Source organism: Pholis gunnellus (genome assembly GCF_910591455.1).
Source record: "Pholis gunnellus genome assembly, chromosome: 2".
In the NCBI taxonomy this organism is placed as follows: domain Eukaryota; kingdom Metazoa; phylum Chordata; class Actinopteri; order Perciformes; family Pholidae; genus Pholis; species Pholis gunnellus.
Genome location: NC_136536.1, coordinates 19,811,127 through 19,826,880, shown reverse-complemented (window position 1 = coordinate 19,826,880; position 15,754 = coordinate 19,811,127). Strand labels below are relative to the sequence as shown.

The 15,754-nt window shown below is 42.0% G+C and overlaps 1 protein-coding gene across 1 annotated transcript; it reads right to left on the bottom strand.

The window, feature by feature from the left end:
- Positions 1 to 1,275: 1,275 nt before the first annotated feature.
- Positions 1,276 to 11,782, bottom strand: fam131c (family with sequence similarity 131 member C; the record flags this gene model as incomplete). The annotated part of the gene is made up of 6 exons (XM_079183134.1): positions 1,276 to 1,547; positions 3,000 to 3,089; positions 3,360 to 3,605; positions 8,173 to 8,257; positions 10,126 to 10,190; positions 11,752 to 11,782. The coding sequence occupies 6 exons, from the start codon at positions 11,780 to 11,782 to the stop codon at positions 1,276 to 1,278; spliced, it is 789 nt and encodes a 262-aa protein (XP_079039260.1).
- Between the last annotated feature and the right edge of the window lie 3,972 nt (positions 11,783 to 15,754).

Genomic DNA, 15,754 nt, shown 5'->3' with positions numbered 1-15,754 from the left:
TCTGCCAAAAGAGAACATATAAAGGGAAAAATTAGATAACATATGAATAATATAGTTTTCTTCGTGTAAAAATATATATGACATATTCTGTCCATTGATGAAGAGTAAATGTCTGCCGTCATATGATTATCCAATGTGTTTGTGCATCGGAAGTTTGATCGGTTATGGTTACGTTGCTCACTGCAGTAATTATTGAGATCTTGGACTACGGTGTTATCACTAGGCCAGACTTCAACTGTAATTATTAAAAGTGATAAATCACACTCTAGGATTAAGGGGGATTATTATCTAAAGAGATGACTCGTGCTAAATTTGTGCAACTCATATTTTGTTTAAAGTCGACTAAAAAGGAAATTTATTTCTACATGCAACAGGCGTGTTTGCTGGTTTCCTGTTGATTCCAGAGTTCAGACACTATATTGTTTTAAATAAAAGAATCAAATCCAATTTGATGGTGTCACAGTTCCTTCACAGAGCAAAGCTACGACAGCCGCTGTTGCACCGTAGAACTACCGAGGCCTCAACTCAGTTGACTGTACTACGTAAGGGTCTTGTTTCATGATGGATGTGATCGCCTTTTGTTCTGTTGTTGTGACTTAGGCTGAGATAACAAAATGGGGAAAACAGCCACAGCGCACCACGCGGCGCAGCTTCATTATGTGTAAACCCGTGCTGAAAGAAACACCATGACAAGTAACACTAACACCTCCAATCTCCCACCATCTCTCAAACACACAGGCATGCTATACACACCGACCACATGCACAGTGATGGTTCTGTTCTGTATGTTTTTCTACACTTGTTTTTCCTCTGCACTCCTCTCCTGCACTGTCAGACCGAAAAGTGTGAATATTAGCTAATCATAGTCGAGACCCAGACAGATAATTGGGTTTACGCTTTCTGTACAACAGACTTCTTCTTCTCTCTATTCAGCTGACAAACCTCAAAGAAGACACATTTCATTTACTCTGTGCTGCTTTAGTGTTTTATTGTATGCTGAATAAAAATAAAAATGAATAATGGAACTATATACATTCACAAAAGTACACGCCTCAACATGGGAGAAAATACAATTTGGAGTCTCTGTATCTGAGGACCAGGCGCTGAAACCTCCCCAGGCCAGCCATTTGAGGGAATTGCCTCTTGAGATATCTCACAAATGTCTGCCTGTATGTTTTGGGTCAGCCGCTGCTGGCGGATGGGGACTCAAGTCTTCTCATTAGGGCTCGTTTTAGAGATTGTCACCAAGATTGCTGGCTCGCTTTCCTGTTAAGCCTAGTTATAAAAAACGTCATCCTCGGATAGCGAGCTGCTGTCCACGTGTCGGACGGCAGCCTCTGCTGTCGCAGTGCTTCTTTCCTCGAGAGGACGATATCTGTCCTGCTGGGTGTTGGACGTCGGGGAAATGGTGTGGACCACTGGCGGACAGACCAAGTTGGCCGCCCTGTTGACACCATAAGTCTGGGCGTGGATGCTGTACAGGTGCTGAGGAACGCTGACGCTTCCACCATCCAGCAGGAACTGGGACAAGAAGTGGCTTTGAGCAGCTGAGGAGGGATAATAACAGTGTTACGTCAAATGGTGGATACTTGAAAACACTGAAAAAAAGGATTTGAACTTTGACAAACAGTGACAGCTGGGCCCTTTCAGGTCGTAGAGATTTTAGAAACCCCTCACACTAGTATATTCTAGAAATAGAGATGCACTCCGTGCTTGACTTAGATCAAAAAAAGTGTAATTAATTCTGAACCAGCTGCTGCATGTAGATTACATATGACTGTAAATATAATTAAATGCAGTGAATTTCCTCCAAAGCTGGTACAATATATGGATAGAGGATACATTTTTATTTTTTTCAGTTCAAATAAATCTAATTTTGCAGGTATGGCTTCAAAAACAGAATTTGAATAACTGAAGGCAACCATATATTTGGGATTTGTTTTAGTTAAGGCAAATCTGACACCTTAAAATGTTGAATGGCGAAGGTAAGTGTCATTTACATATCAAATAAGACAACTCAATCAGTTTTTGTGGGCTTTCTAGATAACATGTGACTCAACAAGCCATTCAGATTTGGCTCCCCTCCATATGTCACGTGCACGTTCAGTAGAACATACCGCCCCCTTCATCGGAGTATCTCCACCCATGGCTTTAGAACCACCTTTGCAAAGGTGCACCATATCTTTCTCACAAGCCAATCAGAGCAGACTAGGTTTTTCCAGAGGGGGTCTTAAAGAGACAAGGCGCTTAAGGCGAGCGTTTCAGACTGAGGGTGAATAAAGGTATATTCAGAAAGACATTACGAGAAAGATGATGTGTTTTTTGAACATTAATGGATGTTAACATGTTCTAGTAGGAAACCCCAAATGCAAGTATGAACCTAAATATTAGCACAATATGTCCCCTTTAAGCTCAAAGTATGGTGGAGGTTGATTAAAATATGGATGTTATTTTGTTTATTATGGTGAAGCTTAATAACAAGATATGGTATGACCACAGTCAACAGGTGTCATCCTCTGGAGACCATGAATGTGTGTACACAATTTCATGTGTGACATTACAGCAATGCCATTAGTAAAGTTAAAAACGGAATTAAAAAAATAAAAACATCTGACAGTGATGCACACATCAGGCTCAGGATTCGTCCACTCCTGTGGGTAAGAGCAAACACGGTCTTTGAAAAATGTTCCATATTTTAATCTAACGTAAAACATATATCATATGTATTTGCATTACACATAAAATATTTTAAGTTGTTCAGCAGATATTGATTCTGTCTGTTATGTCTTGTTCCATCAGTCCATCAGTAGCATTAAAGAAAAGACTTATAATAACAGCCAAATCCACACTATTACAGCAGAAATGGTTCATTTTAATCTTTTGATTCACTTCTTGTCAGACACAACAGATCTGCAAAGTTTGCACTAGACCTCATTAAGAAATCTAACATTAAGTTGAAAAGAGACATTTTAGACCAAAAGCTCTTTTACATGACAAACCTTGTAAACTGGTGGAGGGCTGCTCTAAGCTGTCATTCAGGGACCACACATTCATGGACGCCTCGGCCAAGGCAAACTGCTCTGCTACTCCTGTGAAACAAACACGTCTGATGTTCCTTTTCTCAGAAGTGGATCCCCAGTTGTTGTTTTTAACCGCCATCACAAACAAAGGGAAATCGAATAAGTGCTCTAGATTTGAGTCACTGTCATGGCACATCTTGAGGGATATTGATTTTTTTTAGACGCTCTCTCTGCACAAGCCAATCAAACAGAAACAATGCCCACAGGGATCTGAGTGTCACTCCATCTCCACCGACCACCACTTGTTTTCCTTAAATTTAATGAATTCGTCTGTCTCACCTGCAGCGAAGCGAGCTTCCTTGATTTCGTCCGTCATTTGGGAGTAGAATTGTTCATCCTCATGCAGCTCGGCCCCCACCCCCCCCCAGCCTCCGCCGCCTTTACCCCAGTTCCCGCTCCAACCGCCCCCGCTTCCCCTGACCTCGCCGCCTCCACCCCAACCTTTCCACTCAATCAGGTGAGCAACTCGCCCCTGTGCCATCGCAGTCGGCTTAGTGATATGCTCCTTTATCGTGGCCACCAGACCTAAATAAGAGGAAGACAAGGAGGGCAGCATCATGATGAAGTGGATTAGATGGACATACGGTCAGCGTGGTAGCAGAGGATATAAGGAGACAATTTGAGGAAAAGCTAAAGTTATAGGCAACATGAAATGGTGTACAGTATAGGTGATAGAGAATGAAGAAACATGTCACATTAAGAGACAGGAATATGGAAATGGCAAAAGAAGACACATAGAGCAAGAAGAATGGGTAAAGCTATGAATTGAGAAGAATACTTTAGCATAATTCAGACTTTGAAGGTGAACATTTTCTCCTGATTTACATAACCTGAAGCATGAAAGAGTTCCATTAAGGTTGAAAATGACAGTGTAACGGCATCAAAGGTGAATTTGGAGAGAATTGTACATTTCCTTGATGATTACGGACAGCACTTCAACCGCACCGTAAGAAGCCCACAGGGATAGAAATCCTATAATGAAAATTACACAAAATTAAATATTTAATTTGACTCACAATGAGACAACACAAGACAACCTTGCTCTTATTTTTGTAATTTTATTTTGTAATTTGTTTTCAGGCCTGATTAAAAAGTGTTGCGAGGAACAAGGAAAGTCCATCAGCTCTCTTGCATACTGACTTTAAAAAGTGAGAAAGTGTTAAGCGTTCTAAGCTGTGTTCACATTGCCTCACAGGTAACTGAAACCAAGTCCTTTCAGTGCATATAGCTCTAAAGGTATGTGCACAGACAGAAACCAAAGCACATGTTTGCCTTGCGTCATTTGTGTGATTTTGACTGCTGGGTGTTCAGTCAGTGTTGATTCGCTCCAAACTGCCGATGTACCAACTCACCTGCATCTTCCCAATTACTTTTTCGCTTCATGTTTTGTCAGAGCACACCTTAATAATGAAACGTTCAAGCTATGTAAGGCCTGTCTTGTTTTCATTCCAAACTCAAATCGGTTTGTTGTTATTATTATTGTGACTGACTCCAATCCAAGCCTCAAATCATCAGCTCTGTTGCTTTAACTTAATGGACTCATGTCAAGATTCAAGCAGCATCTAATAGAGGTGCTGTGACCCCGTATCTCTGCAGTAATATGTTATTCATAACCTGTAGAGTCACTGGGCAAAACTACAATGGCGACATCATTTATTTGAATCACACGAGACAAGGGTAGAAAAGGTCGAGGGGAATGAGGGGTTGAAGCGAACGTGACAGGACGCCTTGGTCATAATTGCAGAACAGGTAAATTAAACATGATGTGAAAGGACGAAAAGGTTGAAAAGGCAAAGGTGGAAAAAGAGAACGAGGAGGAAAGAGGTTGAGGTCGGAAGAGAAAGAAGAGAGAGAGGAGGACAGAGCAACAAGATATTGAAACACTTCATAAAATAACGGAGCCAAGAGAGTTGACAGCCTGGGCTAGGTGAAAGAGAGAGAACAAAAGAATAAATCCTGACATGTTATTTTCATTTGAGCTCAACACCTACTGACTCTTCTCTCAGTTCTTTTGTGCACTGTGACACCCACTGCTGTCTCACCCAGCGTTCACACTGTGGCAATGAGGCTCTGTTCTGGCTGACACTCGATGGTGAGGACATAGATGCAGAAGCTATGTTTGCATCTATTTCCTCACCATCGAGTGTGCACATCACTATTTAAGTTGGCAGCAGCAAGCTAGCAAATATTTCTCTGTTGATTTCTAAGGCTGTGCATCTGCATGTCCCTATTTAGGCCCGATGTGCCTAATGTTGGATTTTTTTTAATCCAACAGTAAATATGATAACTGACTAGAAGTTATGTGGATTTGTTTTTGCATTTCGCACGTGAGAAGAAATATTTGATTTGTTTGCCAAAAGGTCTTTCTGTGTAAACAAAAGTAAAACATTTTCATGATGTTAGATGGGAGCATAAAAATTAACTGATGTTTTTGGTCACAAGATGTAAAAAACATTGATATATTATAAAGGTGATCGGGTGGTTAATACTCGATTTACACAACCGGCAGATACGGAGCATCATTGGCATTCAAATGTAAGTCCAGTGATCACCAGCTCTGTGTTTTGTCTCCACTTGTCTTCTCTTTTTGGTGCTCAGAGCAGCTTTTTGCTGAAAACGTGTGCCTACTGTGTCTGGAATCAAGGTTGATGAGCGCTGTGAGACTGAACCAAAGTAAAGATGTGGGCAGTAAAACCAAACAATGGGCTGAAAGACATTAAAACGGTCCATAGAGCCGAGAGTGCGGTAAACATTCTCAGTGGTCTTATTTCTAGGAGCAAATAAAATATATTTATTATAGCAGCTGTAAAGTGGGGGGTTCTATGGAAAACAAGCATGTTCTGGTATTTGAATACCTACACGGTGTAACAGGAGCTTGTACTCACCGTTGCCAACATTTTGTTGTATAAAATTGAACCAATCAAACATTTTTGAAATGCCCCACTGCAATGTCACAGCTAGGTCCAGTATTTTGAGATGTTATTTTAAAGGAAGAGGCAGGATCAACAATACTGACATTTCTGTGGATGCTGTAAGAAATGTATGGATTTCGCAGTCTTGTTTATTATGTTACAACAGAGCGTTACCATCAATAATGCAACCACAATCCATTAGGAATAAGTCCCTTTCCAAAAATAGACATATATCGCATACTGTGAGGCATCACTCCCTAATGTTGCTGCGAGGAAACAAAGGGGCTGAACAAACATGGAGTGTAGGTGTTGCATTCAGAGCTTTGTTATTTACCAGCCAACACGAGAATAGTTCTAGAAAACAACATGTTATCACATCCTAAAGGGGGTCTAATTGGTAAGAACTGTAATTTGCAAGCAACTACAGTGTTGATTTCAGGTTGTGGTAGATTGAACTAATGAAAAAAGCAAATCAAAAGCGGAAAAAAACATTCGTATTTTGAAGGCTGCTAATATCAAAAAGATACAAGTACAGTTTTCTCAGGGTTTATTCTTATCGACGTGTTAGGGCATCTGGTGCATCCTTTGACCTAGAGACCAAAAAACATTTTGTATACCAGGCATTTTAACAATGGGGGTCTATGTGAATTGAATTGAATTTGGAGTCAGCCTCAAGTCACCATTATAGAGGTGAAAAACTGAAGTTTTTGGCACTTCCCAAGGTTGTCACTTGACAAGGCCTCGTTATGTCACACTGGTTTCGATTACCAGACCAGAGTATTTAAAAACAGAGATCTACACTTTTTTTAAAGCGATCATCATGACATGAGTTTCACTGAATGAAAAAACTACTTCTGAACCGTTTCATTGCTTTATACATGAAGCATAGCAAACACGAAGGACGATTTAACCAGTAGCCTATTTTGTATTTACCATGTTTAGGCTGATGCCATTAGTATTGCCTGTATTTGGTCATATACCAGAGCACTGGACACATTGAACATTTGAGCAGATGATGGCGCTAGATGACAAGTTAAAGTTTCACCAAAGTTGTTCCAGCTATCCAACAGTTATTGAGACATTTCATCTGGCGGCGCAAAAGGAGAAGTCAGGGGATCACCAAAGTCATGAGGCTTCATCCTTCCTTGAGCCACAGCGTTAGCATGACTAAACACACCGATGCCACATTATGCATTCATATATGTGGAATCTGATTGTTCAGTCACTCTGTCCGTCCATGCAACAGAAGCAGGATATCTCAACAACTGCTTGGCAGCCCGCACCCTCAAGACAAACTTTGTTTACTCTCACTACTACTGTTAGGTTAACAAAACTGCCATTAGCTCCTTTGTTCAGTGCAACACTATTAAATTAATGGAATCTAATGATTTCATTTCAGTTTCTTGGTGCCGCCAGCAGGGCTTTTTAAACCATTTGCTGTTGATAACTTCACATCAGCTCGATACATCGATCAAACAGCATCACACAAGAAAGTGAAATGTAGCAATAACGTCTGCATGATATTCTTCTAAATGTAATTCCATTAGTATAATAATAGCAAAGTTTGCCGCAGTGTGATCATATTTCAGCAGGTTGTTGGCTGCACTTTGTGACTGCTCCACTCCACAGAACTTGCTCCGCCAATTTAAATGATGACTGACAAGTGATTAAGTCTGAGTAAATGTCAAAAAGCGTTTTTTTATACTGGACCGTTTCTGTCATTCCCAAAGCAGGTGTCGGCCTCTCAGCTGTCTGCCTGAATGTCTGTATTCGTCTAACATATTCATGAGGTTTTCACAGCCTTCATAATTATGCTGTCGGGGTAATAAAGGAGCTTTCACTGGGGAAAGTTCAGCAAGGCATAACACATTAAGTCAAATAATTAACCTCCCGCAGAGGGAGGGAAGCCGTGGAGATGGGGAAAAGAGGATGAGAAAGAGTAGGAGACACCCACATGATGAGAAGAGGAAGCCAGACTCAAAGGTGAAGCAAAAAATCAAATGGGTGAAGGAACCGTGTGTGTAACTGACTGTTTACTCATGTCTGGATGGATACAGCATATGTGTGAGAGATTAAGGAAGAGGGAAATTATAATGCTCCCCAGTCTCATACGTTTCATCCATAATGAAACACAACATGACCTAAACCTGTTTATGTTCGTGTGTGTGTGTCTGTCTCACCCATCAAAGAGGAGGTGGCCAGCTCGCCGATATCATAGTCGTTGCTTTTATCTGACACACTGCAGTTGGACGGGTTCTGGCCATCCTGCACAATATGATGCGCAAGAGGAGGGAGAAAGTCACATCTTTATCATTGATGTAAGGGGAAAAGCTTTTTCTCCAATGGAAACGAGTAAAATAGCTATAATTTACCATTTCTGACATGGGACTTTGAATGACAAAGAGATATTTTTTTATCTCACATAGGAGCAAGCCATAAAACAATCACCAGGATCCATAAATAAAGAACAACACATACACATCCAAACGCACACATAAGCACATTTATATACATCCTCCTCTGGCAATCATGTCCTATGTGTGATGACTCAACCCACACACACAAACACACACACACACAATGGGGATGATAATAACAGCTGGAATTTGTGGAAAATTAATGTGAACTCAAACATAAGGTGTTTACACCCAAGTGGCAACAATCAATATGGAAAGAGAAACTGCTTTGCAAATGCATTTCCCTTGGTTTAGTATTTTTCATCTGAAAGTAAAAACCTTCAAGCTTTTTTTCCCAAATATGTTGCAAGAAAAATGGGATTATAAGTAAGTACATGTTTACACATTAGTGGATGGTTCCACTTCAAAGTGCTGGAAACCATTCCAAATTAAGTTTCACAGGCAATAAAATTCTGCATAAAAGTCACTTGAATGTAAAATGGGAAAATTGGAAAAACCCAGCGGTATCTTGGGTAAATTATGTCCCTTTCTGTTTTTGACATCAAGTGCTTCGTTGCCAGATGTGTGGTCACTGCAAACCCAAGGAGGAGAACTGATCTTTTTACGTTTCAACAAAATGAATTCTTAACAATTCTTATTTAACATCATGATATCTGTAAATGTATCATTAAATAATGATTGTAAGACACAGTTTGGTAGGTTTAACATTTATTCTATTTGTGATGCTTTGTAGCGCAAATAAAAAGGTCATAAAAAGGCTGGTTGTAAAGAAATTCATCCATACAAACATATCCTACTTTAGTAAAAGTATGTAATAACTCAAATGTCTCTTTTTGTTTAATGGTGATAATATCTTTAAGTTTATTTTGCTAATAGCTGTCTAGATAGCTTGCAAAACTAGCTGAACAGTTAGCTCAACATCAAACTGAAATACAAAATAAAAACTCTGAAATCGTTTGTTGTAAGTTAGTTCATCTATTTTCTACTTACCACAAAGAATTTGAGTGATGTATTTTTGACCAGTCTCTGATGCAATACTGATGGAAACACTAGAAATGTGAAGGCTGTAGGCCAACTTGAGCCAACACTACGTGAAATAGGCCCCTTTCACAGCAGCCCCTTTGACATGTCACAGCAGGGTAAACACAGGTGTAATTAATACTATTAATTATAGTCCCATTCTATTTGAAAGAGGGCCATAATGAATAATATAAATTACACCTGTGCTTATCCTGCAATAGCATGTCAAAATGTCTGCTAGCTACATTATAGCAACGCACAGAACAAGTACACAAGACAGAAGAGTAAAGAGATACACAAATTGACCTAAAGTAGCAAGTCTGCACAGAGAGTGTGATAGAGCCTGGCTGTGGAGCAGACTGAACAGCTGTTAGTGTTGAGAACCTTCAATGTGAACATTGAATATTCTGCTCATTTAATTTGCATTCAATCAGCAGCAAACACTGCCGGCAAACACTTAAAACGTCGGTTCACCCACAGCACAGAACAAATATATTTTCATAATTATCTCTTATGGTAATAAGAATGCAGATAGTGTGGAGATTGTCTGTCTCTGAGATTTCTTCCCCTGACACAATACAACTTAGATGAACAGGAATTTCTCGTTGCTGTCAGTCTACATTTGGGCGGCGGACACACTGAAAAGGCCAATGTCAGGCCAAAGCCTGCAAGGTAAGGGTGAGGGCTTTCACTCACCTTCACAGAGGACGGCTGTACCTCCTCGGTCTGGTCTTGCCGTGCTGTCATGGGATAGTGGAGCTCTGTGGAGAGCCACACAAACAAACGCTGGTGTTAGATTCATGATCTACGTGTGTTTGTGTGTGTGTGTGTGTGTGTGTGTGTGTGTGTGTGTGTCGATGTGTGTGTTTCTTGGCAAGGGTGATGGTCCTTACAGCCAGAACCCAGTTGACACAAACGGCCAGGGGTCAAGCGAGGCTCAGCATCATTTAGCTGGAGCCTCTCTGCATAGTTAACTCTGCACCAGCCCACACTCGGCCTATTTGCTTTGTAATTGACAGTGATGAGGTTCATATGAGTGTCAAGAGGAAATGGAGCGCACTTCAGAGCAATGGCGAATTAACATCATTAGAAAGGTCAGTGGACACGTGGACACACACACACTTACAAACCCTGGGGTTTCCCCTGGGAGACGTTGTCAAGACAATTGGCTGTCGCTATGGATACGCGACAGCAACAAGAGCCGAGTGATAGCCTTCCATTTACTTAAGTCACGATCAGGGCTCCGGCCTCATCAAACGCTATTCACAGGTCAACAAATCCATCATGATTCGTGAATCAACCCGCCTTCCTTATGGGGTTAAATCCCACCCTGAGTCACACAGACACACACACACACACACACAGACACACACACACGTACAAACACACTCCCGCTGTTCTCTAGCTGTCTGCCAGGAGCCTCACAGCTGCCTTCCCTCTTTCTTCCCAGCTTGAAAGCGCTGCCCTCATCACCCTCCACCTTGTTAACAGGGACCCTTCCTGAACAAAAGCAGACCTCTTACCTCACAACATATTGTGAGACTCACAGATCCAGGCTGAAAATAAAGTGTGAGAATGTCACGTGACGTTAAATGTCGCACACTGACAAAACAACACATGGATTGTTGTTCAGAGATGTCACAGCACGCTGGTAGCCTACACGTTCAATTGCCCTTTTATTTTTGATCAGATCTTTCGTTTGTTGACAGCACAAATTAGTGCTCGTGTTCCTCCTGAAAGAGGCCCCCCCGCTGCAAGCCGAGCCATCGTTGTGTCATCCAGATAACAAACACTGCCTCATTTCCACCTAAAGCTCCATGCAGACGGCAAATACGAGAGAGAAAATTGCAACCCAAGTCACATCCTCAAGTAGGATCTGAGATTTGGATGGAGCTGTCATATCCTTAAGCCGTCCGCTGATCCTCACAGCCCTCTCTCATCAACCTCCCGCCCCCAGAGTCGAGTTTCTAAAGTGACATCCACGGATTCACTCAGATCAACAATACGAAAAGAGCAGACGAAAACAAGTTGTCGGTTGCCTGCTTTCATTTGTGCTCTGCAACACTATACGTGCAAGCACTTCAGCCAGGCTAACAGTGTGATTCAGTAGGTTGTCATCGCCTCAGGGACCTCGTTCATTTTCCGTAATTGTCTAGATTCTCACCTACAGAGCTGTCCCTCGAAAGCATGATGCAACTTTCTGACACAGCTGTGCTCCTTAAAATGTTAGTCGGCCGCTGTCGACACTTCCTGCGGGTTGTGCCGACCCTCAAACAGAAACACGGACTTGGACACACAAAACAGGTGGATTCGGGCACTGACCTTTGTGACCTTTGCAGAGGCAGGCGCCCATGGTGTCAGGACGGCCGGGCGGTTATCTGTTCACCATGGTGGCTGGAGGATGAGGAGGATGAGGAGGATGAGGCGCGGGTGAAAGGGAGGGAGAAGGGGAAGCAAGGCAGGGAAGGAAAAGGAGGGATGAGCCGGCAGAGGAGCAGAGAGAGGCGAGGAATTGAGGCAGGTGGGAAGTACGAGTGGATGCCCAGATGAGCTGCAGGCTGATGCATTGGCTGACTTGTCTGTATAGGAGAGGAGAGAGGTGAGGGAGCGACACAGACAAAATGTGGGGAGGGGAGACAGAGAGAGAGAGAGAGAGAGAGAGAGAAGAAATCGGGGAGAAAGCATGAATGCCTGTTTGCTGACGATTTCGAATCTCCTCCCCTCTATTTTCTCTTCTACTCTCCTCCCTCTCTACTCTTCCTCTCCATCCTACTATATGGAGGAGACTCGCACTGTGAATGGAGGGCTTGATGACAGAGCAGAGCTATAAATATGTTGGTGCTATTTTGATATGGGAACAATTCAGCACATTGCATTAAAGTACCAAATAATGTCTACCTGCTGCCACAAATGTAACAATACTGTTTTTGATGCATGACATGCAAGAACATTCAACTGTTTTCCTTGAAATCAATATCTCATCAAATAATTCGCACTGTGCAACAGATGGTAGTGAGAGTACAAACACATCTTTGTCAAGTATGTCACAGAGTAACAGATAATTAACCACTGCGGTCACAGTAAAGGTTCACAGTGAGAGTCAGATTATTTATGGTTACATATGCTCCGAGAACTCTGACATCTTAAATTTCTAGTTTTCACAGATTTAAGTTTAATAAAATTCAGACATACAGACTCAATAACACACATTCACACCTTCATACACAGCATGCTGCGTCTCCTGTGACCTCGTTAGCTCTGTCACACACACACGCACACACACGCACACACACACACACACACGCACACGCACACCTGTAATGAAATGTGTGAATGCCGGGATTATGCAACCTGGGCTCTTGCCGTGGGGAAAATCATGTTGCCATGGCAACCAAGCAACTCCATGTTTTAGAAGCTTTTCTTTCTTTCTTTCTTTTTAACTCGTTTTTTCAAAGGAAGGAGGCAAAGGAACATTATTTGATGAGCGGGGGAAGATGGCGCTGATAAAGTTTCCACATCCCTGGACGCTGACCTCCGCATTCAGAGGATTAGAAAGAGCTGCGTGTCATGTGTTGATGAAAGTAAAAGAACTTCTTCTCACATTATCCACAAACATGTCCTTCAAGACAACACAAGAACAAGAGGTTTGAAAATGAAGTCACACACGGTGGCACTAGTGTTGTACCAGTATTCAAACAACATTAAAAAAACACAAAAGCACAGCCAGCAAAGTTTCCAGACAGATACCTGTCAGATTACAGCAATTAGCCGTTCCACAAAATTACAGTGCAGCTTTTAGGACAAAACGGACCGTTGCAAGTCATTGTCGAATGCTCACTGCTGTGTTCTTGACACCTTCACATCTTACAGAGGCTTCACTCAGCGGCTGCTTGCTCTTCGAGGTACCTGATTGTTACGTCTGAAAGTATATTGACAGAGTGTCGGTTTTGTTCCATCACCAGGTTACTGAGGTCAGGGTTAGATGGCTTTAGTATGTGATAGAAGTTGTACTTTTCTCCTAAGAATTTCTTGACTCCTGAAAGGTGAGGACCATTCTGCTTCCAGGACTTGTGAAATCTATCTTGAATATTTGTAATGATCTTATGGAACTTTTTCAAAGACTCTTCCAGGTGCCTAAACTTGATATTGACAGAGAAACCTGGTTGGGAGCAGTCTGACCTCTTGTGGTGAAAAGGCAAAAGTGCAGCAGTTCTGTTATCACATATCTATCGCCCTATATTTTAGAAAGCAAAGCCACAAACTTCCAGGTGTGTCTTCTGTTGACTCCTTGTGAACTGTTAATCCAAACGTGGAACACCGCAGGAGGGTGCAGGAGGCCCTCCTGCCTCTCACCTTGCATGTTGCAGAAACCTTTTTGTTCCACTGCATGTAGTTCTTAACATCTACTGCCTATTGAACTGGCTTTCTGATGTCCCTTATGTGTGCCTGGACTTCTAGTATGTTTGGAGAGTCCATCAAACTAAATTAATCTTGATGAGAACGTGTTTTTGTTTTAGCCCAGTCGTTGAGGAGAGCAAAGGGAGCAGGAGGAATGTGTAACGTCTGCACATACACTGTGATGCTCCTGACTGGGAAGCCACAGACATTCAGCTGCAGCCATTTCTATTCCCCTTTAGGCAAAGAGGGAGTTGGATGCCGTTCAATACTGGATGATTCTCAAATAGCACCGTTTATGTGCACATACATGAAACACTTTTTTCAGTTTCGGAGTGTCGAAGTTATGACGGAATACAGGTGTGATTACTTTGATCTAAATGATCCAGCTTCAGGGGAAATGTAACTTCTCTTTTAGTTTCAGTCTGAGTCAATGTGGGAATTTCCAACTCTGATATGTTAAATATGAATGGTGGGGGGGGGGGACTTGGAGGTATGTTATAAACCTTTCACAAGGTCAAGCTTACAGACCACCATGTTTTTTTATAGAGCCATCCTGCTTCACGTTCACACAGCTCCACGTTTCACACCCGGAGCGGATCCACATGGTTTGGCTACAGTAGCTCTACTTAAGGTTGCAGATCACATGCAACGACAAAATCAGTCCTGTTGAGCCTCAGATGAAGGCTTATTTGTGTGTGAGCCTTTTGCTCAAATCAGAGTCTTGAGCTTTTGGTGATTTTTGCTGCTATTGTGGTTTGTATCCAAAATGACCACCTAATTCAAATCTTTCAATCAGCTTAATGCTAACTGAGAGGAGAATTTATCTACTGTTTCCAGCAACATAGATCTCCTTCAGGCATTGTAAAATCACCCTCACGAAGCAGCGCAAGCTAAATATAGACACAAACACAATAATTACTCAGGTGATTGTGATCTACATGATTGATCACAATCATCTACACTCAAATTGGACCAATCAGAGCAGAGCTGAGCACCGCTGTGGGATATTCCACTTGGTTGACAGAGCATTCCTCCCTGAAAAGAGCCTAGAAATATCAAGATTAATGTTTGTGGCATATATTAAATATAACATATCAAATATACATCGTGAATCATATCAATGATCTCGAAACTATTAACATGAAAAATATACATTGAAAAAAAATGTAAGCTTAGCAACTGGCCAGAGTTTGACGCTTTCTTTCCGAGAGTCAGATGAGAAGGTCGCCACTCTCATGTATGTGCGTTAAGTACAGAGCCGGAGTAGGGAGGCAGTTAGCCTAGCTTAGCATAAATTCTGGCACTTTATTGATGAAAAACAGTTCAGTTTCCATCCGCCCAGTTCCTCTGTGCAGGGTTTGCGGCTATCGTGGATAAAACCTAAAGTTCAGACTTTCAGATTCAAGTCGTTTTTACATCTTCTCCTCATGATTCATTCCTTGTTTCCTTTTTTTGAGCCACATTTTCTAACTTTGGAGGTTCCGACGCCCGAGAATAAAGCTCACACCATTAACATCTGGTTAAAAGTGATAGCTGGAGCCCTGTTTGGACCGTTATGTGCTTGTCATCATCTTATCCTCAACATGCAGGATTTTATATGTTTTTCTTTGTTTTGGAGTCATTACAAGATCTACATTTGATCTACTTTTACGTGGTATTCATGAGGAAGCTGAGACAACCTGTGTGGAGCTCCTTGTACTGCCCTGGTTTTTCACTTTTGCTCTCTTTGCAGAGTTCGGGGACACAGGTGCCAAGCTAAACATGAGGAATGCTGGGAAATGCCTCGCCGAAACAAGGGAGGACAGCCTGTTGTCCAACACGACTAATCGTGTGAGACCTTCTGAGGGAGTGTGAGGGACTTTCTGTGGCTTGCCTGCACATTCGGACGGTGACTGGAAGTCTCGGTTCCATTTGACTCAATAACTAA